This window comes from Nicotiana tomentosiformis, chromosome 2, assembly GCF_000390325.3.
Source record: "Nicotiana tomentosiformis chromosome 2, ASM39032v3, whole genome shotgun sequence".
NCBI lineage: Eukaryota > Viridiplantae > Streptophyta > Magnoliopsida > Solanales > Solanaceae > Nicotiana > Nicotiana tomentosiformis.
In genome coordinates this window covers 96,223,439-96,235,462 of record NC_090813.1, presented here as the reverse complement: position 1 = coordinate 96,235,462, position 12,024 = coordinate 96,223,439, and the positions used below count along the sequence as shown (strand labels likewise).

The 12,024-nt window shown below is 34.6% G+C and overlaps 1 protein-coding gene across 1 annotated transcript; it reads left to right on the top strand.

Annotated features, from left to right (window-relative positions):
- Window positions 1–6,864: 6,864 nt before the first annotated feature.
- On the top strand, window positions 6,865–8,171 carry LOC104105833 (oleosin H2-like). Its single transcript, XM_009614239.3, has 2 exons — window positions 6,865–7,304; window positions 7,851–8,171. Exons 1-2 carry the CDS (start codon window positions 6,923–6,925, stop codon window positions 7,991–7,993), a joined length of 525 nt encoding a protein of 174 aa, XP_009612534.1. The 5' UTR covers window positions 6,865–6,922; the 3' UTR covers window positions 7,994–8,171.
- Window positions 8,172–12,024: the final 3,853 nt, after the last annotated feature.

Here is a 12,024-nt window from a genome sequence, read left to right as displayed (position 1 = left end):
CTTTCCAAAGGTAGTTTTTGTGTGAACCGGATGATTCTTCCCAGATGGATGGCGTGACAACCTTCTTAAGAGATTGAGTCCGTTTTTGGTGTTTAGGTAAGAATAGTAGTAATAATGAATAAAAATACCTAATTGAGCTAAGCTCGAAGAGTCAAACATGCTTCACTTGGTACCAACACACTTAACTATGTGCTTATGGTTAAAAATAAGATTTTTGAAAAAGAAATAGCTCTAGTTAGTGACCTTGTGACTCTTGTATTGACTTAGGCAATCATCGAGTGGTTTAGTCGAGCCATAGTGATTTTAAATCTTGAATATGGTCATTGTGGGCCCTCGACTCTATTTTTCTTTAACAATCCAGTTGCGTGAGAGGTGAGATATTTTTGTTGCACGTCCAAGTACCCGTGCAGATGGTCTAGAACTTGCCCTGAATGTGTTTCTAGGTAAAACTTTAAGTTTTGCTTGGCTTGAGAAGTGATTGTAGGCTCTCCTTGACCCGTTTGAAATTTTCCATGACCCACCAATGTTGTTATCCCTAGTCAACCCATTTGAGCCTAAAACCTTTCTCATTTGATAACCATGTTACAAGCATTTACCCATTTTTGTAGTGACCATCTCTTGGCACCCGAGCTTCCCTTAACACTCTTGAGAAACAATTGGCTAAAACGTAAGTTTGGGGGAGAGACAAGGAGTTTGAAAAGGTATAAAAGCACAAAAAGATAAAAGAAATGAAGAAAAGGAAAGGCAAGAAAAAAGAAAGAAAGAACAAAAATGCAAAAAAGAAGTGAATAAGTTGAAGAGCCGAAGGGATTCAAAGAAATAGTAATGATGCAAAGCATGGAGAAAGTAAAGAAGGATAAAATGAATATCATGACCAAGAAGGAGTGATGCTAAGTCTCTCTAGTTCCCCTAAGGAAAAAGAAAACACCTCAAAGAGTAGGCAAAGCATGAGCTGAAAAGAGAAAATGGAGTGCTTAAGAAAAGATGAACCCGTTCTATTCTAACATATCCAACCTTAGTCCAAAAGCCTTCATTACATTCTGAAAAAGCCCTACATGATTTCTAGCCGAGTGAACTTACATTAATGGTGATCTACATGAGGGGCAAGCATATGTTACTTAGAGCCGTACTTATGACATTCTTTTGAGAGAGATGAGCGAACTTTTCACAAATCTTTGAATTGAGTGCTACATTATTAAGTGAGATATGCTAATGGAAAGTAGAGGAGGAGGAGATTGGGATCCACAATGACCTACATGAAAGAGAGAGCTTTCTTGATGAATAAAGTCAACTCTTGATGCTCAAGTGTCACATTAGAACTATTTGTGCTTAAAAATGCAAATCATTGTCTTGTTGATAATTCATAATTGTTGTAGGTAATTGTTGATCCCAATTGATGTATGATTAATGCATCTTAGATTAGCTAGAATAACTTTTAACTTATGGAGGTGGAAATTACCTTATTTGCTTGAGGACAAGCAAAATCTTAAGTTTGGGAAAGTTGATAAGTGGGGATTTTGACTACTTATTAGCGTCTTTTAGCTTTCGTTTTAGCCCAGAATCATTTAATTGTGTTCCAGAAAACCGATACAATATGCTTAATTGCAGGAGTATTGGAAAATGAGCCACTAAGATGAAATCCAACTCATGAAGGAGTGATCTGAACTCAAGAACAAAAACAGGCACAGAAGCTCAAAGTGTGGACCGCAGAATATCATCTGCGGCCGCAGATTGTGAAGGCAAGCTTATCAGAGACAAGTGCAAAGTACGGTCCGCACATGAAATGTGCGGCCGCAGAAGCTAAGCAAGATCAGAAGTTCATAGAGTTCTCATTTCAAGCTAAAAGGAAGTGCAAACCACACAACTATTGTGCGGCCGCAGAAGATCAGTTGTGCGGCCGCAACTGCATTTGTGCGGTCCACAGTGATGTGTGGCCACACTCAGAAATGTGTGGACCGCAGAAAGAGATCGATGCGGCCGCGATTCAGAATTGTGCGGCCGCAAAAGTCCAATCCTGCCAAGCTGAAGAAAAGTGCGTACCGCGCATGGAATTGTGCGGCCGCAGAACCTCCAGAAGGGCAATTTTGTCCGAAAATTCCAGCACTGTATAAATAGAATAGTTTCACTTTTTAGGGCAACTTTTGTAACTTTTGAAATCAGCAGTCGTTTACTTTGCTTCTTTTAGTAGTTTTAGCTATTTTGAGTTTTTTGAATATTAGTTTTATCATTTTAGTCATTAATATGGTTTTAATTATCACTTCTTCTTCTTTATTTTCTAATTTAAGCATGAGTAGCTAGATTTTTACTAGGGTTGTGACCCACCCCTAGTGTGCGAACTTGATGGGTGTTTGATTTATTGCTTGTTTATGATTGGGTGTTGATTATCTAGCCTTGTTCTTGCTTTTAATTGAAGATTTAATGGTTGCAAACATTATTTCATGCCTAATTAACCGGGTCTCTACTTGAGAAAGAGAGACTTAGTCTAGAAAAACTTGGCTAGCAAGAAATTGGGTCAATCGAGAGATTGATAAACCCAATTAAAGGGTTGAATCTAGAGATAGTAAAACCCGACTTGAGCTTATTATCAATTGCTTTATTCAATACCCATTTGGACTTGAGAAAGCTAAATTTGGCAAAATCACTCTCTGACCGAGAGGTATTGAGTGGGTATTTGAGTGTTGATGGCTATAATACACTCTAACCAATAAAATAAGTTTTAAGGCTTACAACCCATTAAGCGAACACCTAGGTGAAGGTCATAGCCCTAGGCCTTTTATATCATTTGAAAAACAACCAAAAATAATTTCCTAGTTTAAATTATTAGTTTGTAATCTTAGTTTAAAATTAAACCTAGAAACAACCAAAGTTTGTGGAAGTACAATTTGAGATAATTCAAGCTCATACACTATAATATATATTCCTAAGACCCATTCATAGCTCCCTGTGGAAAATCGACCCCGACTCCTTGTTGGGTATTACTATTGCATTGACCATTTTCATATCCTCAAATAGGGGAGTGAAATTAGACGAAATCAGTCATCACTGGCCGAAAAGCTCCAGGTTCGGCATCGGGAGACTTAGTGAAAGCAGACCGGGAATCGGGGTTGCGTGGAATTATCGAGACTTAGTGAATCAGACTGGGAATCGGGGTTGTGTGGAATTATCTCTTCCATCAACGGGAAGGCCTCATCATCAGTGGTGGCAGGAACACCTTCCTTTGATGAGGATACACCACTGCCAAGGAGGGGTACATGACTCCCCTAACCTGACTCAGAAGGCATGTGAGACATCCTCTTCAGTAAGAGAGAAAGGTTTCAAAAGAAGAAGAAAAATGAGTAACGGTATGAGTCTCAAAGATAGAGAAAAAGGAATGCTCTGCAAAGGAAATAAGATAAGTTGGTGCTAGAGGAGAAGAAGGAGTTTGAAAAGTTCCAGAATCGGAAAATCTTCCCCTATTTATAAGTTTAGGAGACACCGGAATCGAAACCCTGTTTGACATAATTAGCACGAAAATCGAATCGACAGAGCCAATCAAGAGTTTCACCTGAATCGATGCAATGCATCAGGAAATGGTGTCATTATGACGCACGATGCCATGACATCACCACTTTTCTTGGCCCAGATAACTCCAACTAGCTTCCTGGGCAATTTGATAAATTCAAAATATGCGGACCCCAAAAGCCACATAGTCCCTTCTCCACGACCACGACCCTTGCCAACTATGAACAACATTGTCTGCTCACCGACCTCGTACGTGGGCACGACCTCAATAAGTGGAGGGACTAATTGTATGAGTAAAAACTTGCCTTTAGAATATTTAAGACAAGATAATACTAAATGAAGAGTTCTCAAGTCGTCGTTGGTCGAGATGGCCCAAGAAGCAGCAAAATCCATGGTCGAAGAGTCGACGAGAGCCATTAGTCGAGATATCAACAAGGGTCGAGGTCGAGGTCGAGTATCATTGATAGAGCTGTAACGGTGACGAGCACAAAACACACACTTAAATATGCTCGCTAGTCGAATATAATATCGTATCCACAGGGATTGGAGTTAAACAATATTATCGCAGTTTGTAGCTAGATTGCTATCCAAGATAATCAACAATTTAAAATTTTATGATTAAAAACTAAAATTAACTGAGAATCTAAAGCTAATTGACGAATAAAACTCAAACAAAAGTAAGCGAGGAAGATATCAACGGGAGAAAATATGGATTAATTGGATAGGTGCAAGATAAATGTCTGATATTTAACTCTAGTTAATTCACTTCTAGTGTTCAAGTGAGTCTCTCGAATTCACTCAATTGTTAGTTCAAACGTTTAGTAGAAACTCATCTGTCGATTAAGTCTCAACCTCACGATATGAACCAATTTAAGCTCGGTGAAGATATGCACGACTTCGTAGTGGATTGGTCTTTAGGAGAACCTCTTGCGATTATATTCCTAACTAGGTTTAATCAATGATTCAACTAGCCTCTTTCGATTACTAAGAAGAATTAATGAACTCAACCAACAAGATAATGCAAAGATATCACAAGTTATGCCTCTCTCGATTACATGAACATGTGAATATAGATATAACAATTAAATCATCCAAAACGACTCAATACATAAAAACTAGAGTTATAATCCATGAACAAATATCAATACACCAAATCCATCAAACCCTAAAGAGAACTACTCCATAGATATGGAGTAATTCATCGCAGATAAGTTTAAAGTAAAGAAAAACATAAAACGATCCAAACTCTTGTCTTGAGTGAGGATTGAATGATGAATTCCTTGTGCTTTTGCTTCTCCCCCTCCTCCTTAGCCTCCTTAGGTCTTAGATGTGTCAAAAGTCCAGGAAATAACGTTTTTACATGTATTTATACCAAGTAGGGTCGGGCCCAAACGAAAACATATTTTCCTACGCGAAATAGGATAATTGCTCTGTAAAATTTGCACAGGCGCGCCGCATGGGGCGACGCACCATGCGGGGCGTTAGTGGGGAAATCCAGAGAGCTAGTTCTGACAGACATTAGGGATTTTGTATAGGCGCGGCGCGCCACGCGCCGCGGTTGTGATAATTTCTCAGAGTACAGATTTTTCTTGACTTTTTGATATCCAAATGTGGTTCTCGACCCCCGAACACGATCCCGACTTAATCCCTTGGATTTTTACTCATACTTCAAAGCTCCAAATAGCTCGAATTCATTCTGTAACATCTACATAGCCCGGAATCCTCCTACAAGGCATAAAATACACAATTAGTGCAAAAACACTAGCGATTAAAGTTCAAACTTAATTAAAGTACAGTAAATTAGAGTGCACTAAGCGACTAAAATACGAGATTATAGCCTACCATCAAACGGCTAGTTTTCAAGATAGGATGTTAAAAGAGAATATTCTATTGGATATTCTCCGCACTTATATTATTAGGATTTCTTAGGAACATGTCCCATATAAATAGAAAAAAGAGACAATGATAGGGGCATGTAATATTCATTTGTAAAAAAAAGTACTTTGACTAAAAGATTCTCTCTCTCTCTCTCTCTCTATCTCTCTCTAAGATACAAACACCTCATTTTCACTAAGATTCTTGTCCATACTATTCCATCAGATCCGAGAATAACTCAAAATATTCAAGGATTTGCCTGTCATTCATCATTGTCAGGAGGAACATCCACATATTCCATCCTTTATTGGGTGAATCATTCCTCCTATTTACTTAAATGTCATTTATTGTCACTTATTATTATTGAATGCTACATTATTGTTCTTGCTTTCTAGAACAGTTATTACACGTTATTATCATTGTCTGACCGGACCCATCTAACATTTACCGCATCTTTGAAAACTTCATCTAGGGATATTATTGCTTACTAAGATTAACTCTTAATCACATAAATTTAATTATTTGAACCGAGATCTATATTTTTTGGTCAAACATTACCCGCCAGTTAGTCCGTTTTTTATCCGTATTAAATATGAGTCGGGTCGAATAATTTATCCATGTTTGCATTATCCATTTTTGATCTGACCTATATTCGACCCGACTCGCCCGTTTGTCATCTCTAATATCGACCGATGTAGTTGGCACTTGATATACATTTTTTTAGCAACTAAGCTTCATTGGAAAAATTTAAAGACAAACGGAATTGAATCTAAAGAGCGCTGCAATGGGAAAGTAGCCAAGAAATTACGATTTTTTAGATATTCAAAAATTATATAAAAATAATATAATTTACAATTCTCCTCATGGTAAAAAAATATATGTCAAATTATTGGCCAAAGTTCATGTAATTTGACTGTTAAGAAGGATAACGTGCCAAGTATTTTGGGAAAGAGGGAGTAGCAAATACATGTCTTGGGTTCTAACTTCAGTGATCCTAAACTACTGTTGCCTTGTTAATTTTCTCATACTTCGCTAGTGACCTTATGAATTTACAAACAAAAAGAAGAAAAACTAAGGAGTGAGCAGAAAAATTGTTTTTTTTTTCACTTTTAGTCCATGCCATAAAATATTTATACGAGTAGCCAAAAAAGTATATAAAAATTAATAATTTTTGTATATAATATACAAAATATATATATATATATATATATATATAAATAAATATTTTTTCGACTACTATTTTTAAAGTGGCTATGCGGTATTATTTTCCAAGAAAAATGACATTCGAAGGGTCAAACAAAATAGACATGGGCTTAGGCCCAATAGGAAGAGCGGTAAAATTTGAAAACCAATAAAGAGGGAAAAAGACACCGATTCACCTCTCCTGCAAAATGCTTACTTGTTACTCATGCACTCTTAATTCACATGCACTCCCAACACGTTGCACTTTCTTTCCCCTTTAAAACAACACCATCCCTTCTCTTACAAAAAACACCCTTTTCACTTTCACTTATTAACACTTAGAAAAAAGCACTACTTACAAAATATGGGTGACCGTCACGCGCACGGCCAGATTCAAACTCACCAATACCCACACCAAATTCAAGTACACCCACACCGTACAACTCATGAAGCTGGTGGTATGATCAAAAGTCTTCTACCTCAAAGAGGTCCTTCAGCTACACAAGTGCTAGCAATTGTAACTCTTCTTCCTGTTGGTGGGACCCTTTTCTGCCTAGCTGGCATTACCCTTTTCGGCAGTTTAATTGGGCTTGCTGTTGCCACCCCTGTTTTTCTCCTCTTTAGCCCAGTTCTCGTACCTGCTATTCTGACATTTGCCCTTGCTGTTGCTGGTTTCTTGACTTCTGGTGCTTTTGGTGTTACTGGGCTTTCATCTCTCTCTTGGATTCTCAATTACTTTAGGCAAGGTATATAATGGGATCAATTAGCCGCTCTCAAAATAATAGTCAAAAAAATATATTTTGTATATATATATACATTCTTTATTTTATATACAAAAATTATATAAATTTTATAAACTTTCTAATTATGCTAAAGTGAAAAAAAATCCTAATTTTACCGTACACTCTTTAAATTCTGTTCTACGTTAGTCCAATTGCCTAAATTTTGCCCCCGGATGAGTTTCTTTTGAGGCGAATGGGCTAAATTTAGCATCTAAACTAGTTATTAGATGCATTTTCTGACCGCTTGGCCAAATAACATATGCTAGTCAATTTACGTAAATTTTACATAAATTATATATTTGCCCTCTTTTATTTTTGGGGAGGGGCAGTTATACTGTATAAAAATCCCATTTTTCTTTTCTTCCGGACAAATTTAGTCCAATAGTGAGCTAACGGGACAGAATGAACGTCAGAATCATTTGCCTTAATTTAAAGAGTGGTTTCAAATTCAAGCAATGAGATTATTTGCACCGTGTGGCTTTATTTAATTAGTTGTATTTGCAATTACAGGTAAGTTTGTGCCGGAGAATTTGGATGCGGTGAAGAGACGCATGCAAGATGCTGCTGTGCAGCTAGGACAGAAGACTAAGGATGCAGGACAAACAATTCAGAACAAAGCACGTGAAGGGAAAGAAGGCGCCAGGACTACTTAGCTTGATCTTTACTAATTACGACTATATGTTAAGTTGAAATAAAAATGTACGTTGAACATGCAATTTAATTTTGACATGTTCTCTTGAGCTTTAATTCTACTAGTGTCTTGTGTAGTATGCTTTTGTTTATATGATGTAATGGTTTTGGTTAATTTATTTCTCGGTCGTTTCATTTTTTTATTTAGTCCAGCAGGTTGGAAGTCTGTAGTTTTAATTTCATATTGTTGTAAACCAAAACAAACATCTCAAGAGTATATGTCTTCATGCTCAAATTTTTTTTTGGGAGCTGACATTTCTCTATCCCTTGTTTGTGACTAGGGCGGGTAAGAGAAAGTAAAATAAGAAAAGTAAATAGAGAGAAACCTCTATTTCAAAATTGTGCATTAAATTGATTTTTTAGATTGAAAATATTGCTCATAGAACAGCGTGCCATAATTCTTATGTGTGTAATAGAGAATATGGTGGAAATAATTCAACCTTCTCTCGCAGCAATAGTAGAAATAAGAGAAACAGAAATTCAAGGAAAAATTTAAAATATTAAAGAGCAAACGAAGAATTTTACCTTGGGCGATGGGAGGCAGAAGGGGGAAAGAAGAAGACATTTTAAGGGAGTAAAAGAAGCGGCCGTTTCTTCTTTTGTAGCGTCTGCTGAGTTTTCTTTATTGGAACCTTTTTTTCATTATTTTCTTTCTTAGAATTTGGCAAGATCAATTTTTCCCTCAAATTCAAGAACTCCTGAATGATATTAGAGCAAAATATAACCCTAAGTGTTACTGATAAAATAGTTTGAAACTTGAAATATTATCTATCCGGATTTAAAAATCAAAATATTGATTAAAGTGGAACTATTTAGGTTTTTTTTTTAATTACTAATGAGAAAATTTCTAATATTTTAAGAGGATTAATACATTATCCTTATTCTAAAAGGTCAGAATGGAGTGTATTATATTTTTAGAACAACATCAAAGTTTCTTTTGTTTAAGAAAACAAAAATATTAACCGGCATATGACATGTGAAATATGCTGCAAATAAAATCAAACTCCATCAAACAAAATATGAACCGGTTCCTTTTCTTTAAAGTAAGTACATATCAATTTGTATACTATTATTTTATTAAGAAAGATAAATTAGCTTCTAAGCAACACCATTTAGTATTCGCGGGAAAAGGCCAAGAAATGTACCTAAAAATCAAAACGAAAAGATTCTCATTCCAAACCGGGAAAGGGCCAAGAAATGTACCTAAAAATCAAAACGAAAAGATAAGATAGAAAACACAAGTACACAAGGATAATTTCTAAAATTATTTCAAGAAACAAAATTTCTAAGATTAAAAGAAATTTGACAAACAAACGAAAATAAATTCTAGCACAAAAGTAAATGGCACCTAATACATAACAATGATTGAAGACAAGGGTGAGAAAAGTGGGATTGATCTTGTAAATGACATAGTCATAGGTAAGTTTTGAACTTTGTAATCATATGAATTTAGCAACACACATGACATATAGGCACTAACAGGATTATTGATATCGGGATTGCCTGTGCATTTATTATTACTCTTACATTCGTGAGGCAACTTTTTGACGATTAACTATATCATAAGCATATTAGTATTTTAAATCGAAAAATCCTTAATATAACATATAACTACAAAATAAAAAATGAAAGAAAGACAAAGAACAACAAAATTACCTTGAGAGTTTGGAACGTAATATCCAAGCTAAACTTCAAAGCTAGCTAACCACAGAGTCATCAAAGTAATAGTTAAATAATGGTGTCGTAAACTAAACTTATCATTAACTCGTAAATTCAAACAGAAATTCTTGAAAAGAAAAAAGAGTAGACACCTCTTGTTGATCTTCATTTGCTCTTCAAGTTTCTTCACTGTCAAATTATCATCCTTGTGGATCTACATATTTACTTTACCATTCTTAACATATATTATCATTATCATATAGTAGTAATAATGGACCATAATCGTGGAATAGGGAAGGTTGTAACTGTCCGTAACATTCATTGTTGAGACCGTTTCTTTCATTAATGGGTGGATATTTATTGTATAAAGAAAATAGCACACAAATATGGAAAAAGGGATAAAAGCCAAAAAAGGAGAAAATAGATAAATAGGATACTTGGCCAAAGAGAAGTGCAACTCATCTCCTATTGTCTCAACTTTATAGCCAACGATAGATTTAACGATACGATATACTAATAACATTTAAGTAACAATCAAAATAAATATTATATTTAAAGTAATAATACAATACAATACAAGAAGTACCAACCATCCAAACAAGATGTTAATCCCTCATGACATATTTATCTTACGTGACGAGGTAAATTTAGCAATCCAGCGCTTATTTGTTCATGTTTTAAGAATCAACATTGACATGTTACCATAGATAACCAAAATTAGCAAAAAGTAAAAAATATTATTGGCAATTATTCATTAATCGATGAAAATGAAGCCATAAATACAGTTTGGATGTACTTTGTAGATAATTAAAAAAATATTAGATTTAAAACCGCCTAAAAATGTTAGAGGTTGAAGCAAAAAATGCATTATTTGTTTATTCCTTGTAATATAATTAGCACAAATCTATCCTAATTCACACGAGTGTCGTTCCATTTTACGATATTTTAAAAGTGCAACGTCATATTATTACTATATTATTTTACAAAAGTGCAATTTTTACGGGTTTCCATATCCTAATTTACACGATTGTCGTTCCATTTTACGATATTTTAAAAGTGCAACATCATATTATTACTATATTATTTTACAAGAGTGCAATTTTTACGGGTTTCCATAATTAGATTAAATCTATATTAATTCACAAAATTTAAATTTGGATATGATGTTTTTCTTTCGATTACTGTATTATTTTAACACTAATTTTGTGCCGGCTTCTCACCTCTGTTCATGATTCCAAGACGAAAACACACACACTCTGTAATATTTATTTGACTGGCGTATATTATATTTCAATTTGGGTATTCAATCCCTTTGCTTAAATGACCAATTTAATCCCTTAAGCTGAAGAGCACAGAAAGTTCACAGTTTTCTTCCAATTGAAATCCACGAGTAAAGTCTCTTTGTGTGTCGTATATTATGATTCGATTTGGGTTTCAATCTTGTTGTTGAGATAATCAATATAATCATTAAGCTAGAGAGTAACAAAAGCTCACAGTTTTCTCTGCAATTGAAACTCACGAGTAAAATCTCTTTGTGCATCAAAAAAAGTACCTTATGTGATGCAATAACAACGATTCAAATCTTTTTTCTTTTTTTTGGTCATTAATGAACTAAGAAACTTTTGTTACAACTATTCAAGTCTTACCATAGTGCAAGTTATTTATGTCATAAGTAATTTTATGAATGCTCTATTCCAAAAATCTCATGTAGGAATTGAACCATATCTGCTTCATTATAAAAAGTTTCTGCCTTGAATTTACCTCCAAAATAATTTCAAAATTTTTAGATCTTCTTTTATACTTAGGGTGTGTTTGGTATGAACGAAAATATTTTTCATGAAAAATATTTTCCTATAAAATATTTTTATAGAAAATGAATGGTTTCATCACCTATTTTCCCTTGTTTGGTTGGTGAGTGAAAAACTTTTTCCGAAAAATATTTTCTAGTGTTTGATTAAAGAGTAAAATTTTTTTTTATGCTACTCTCCTCGCCCCTTTCCTCAAATCCCATGTCACCTGTGCTCCCCCCTATAAATTAAAGAGATCAAAATTCTTGATTCTTTTCTTACTTTACATGAGTATTAAAAAAAAAAAAAAGTTTCACCTATACTAATCTATTAGAATTTTAAGAATAAAAAAGAATAAGTAAGATTTTTTGAAGTATTTTACTATATATTTTAAAATGCAATAACATATTTTATTATCACGCAAACACGGATAAATTAACTAGTTATTATATAATTGCAGTCTCATGACTCTCGTATCATAGCATTTCGTTAGCAATTACGTTAGTTCGCAATAACGTTAGTGATTGTGAATTTTGAAAATAAGAGGA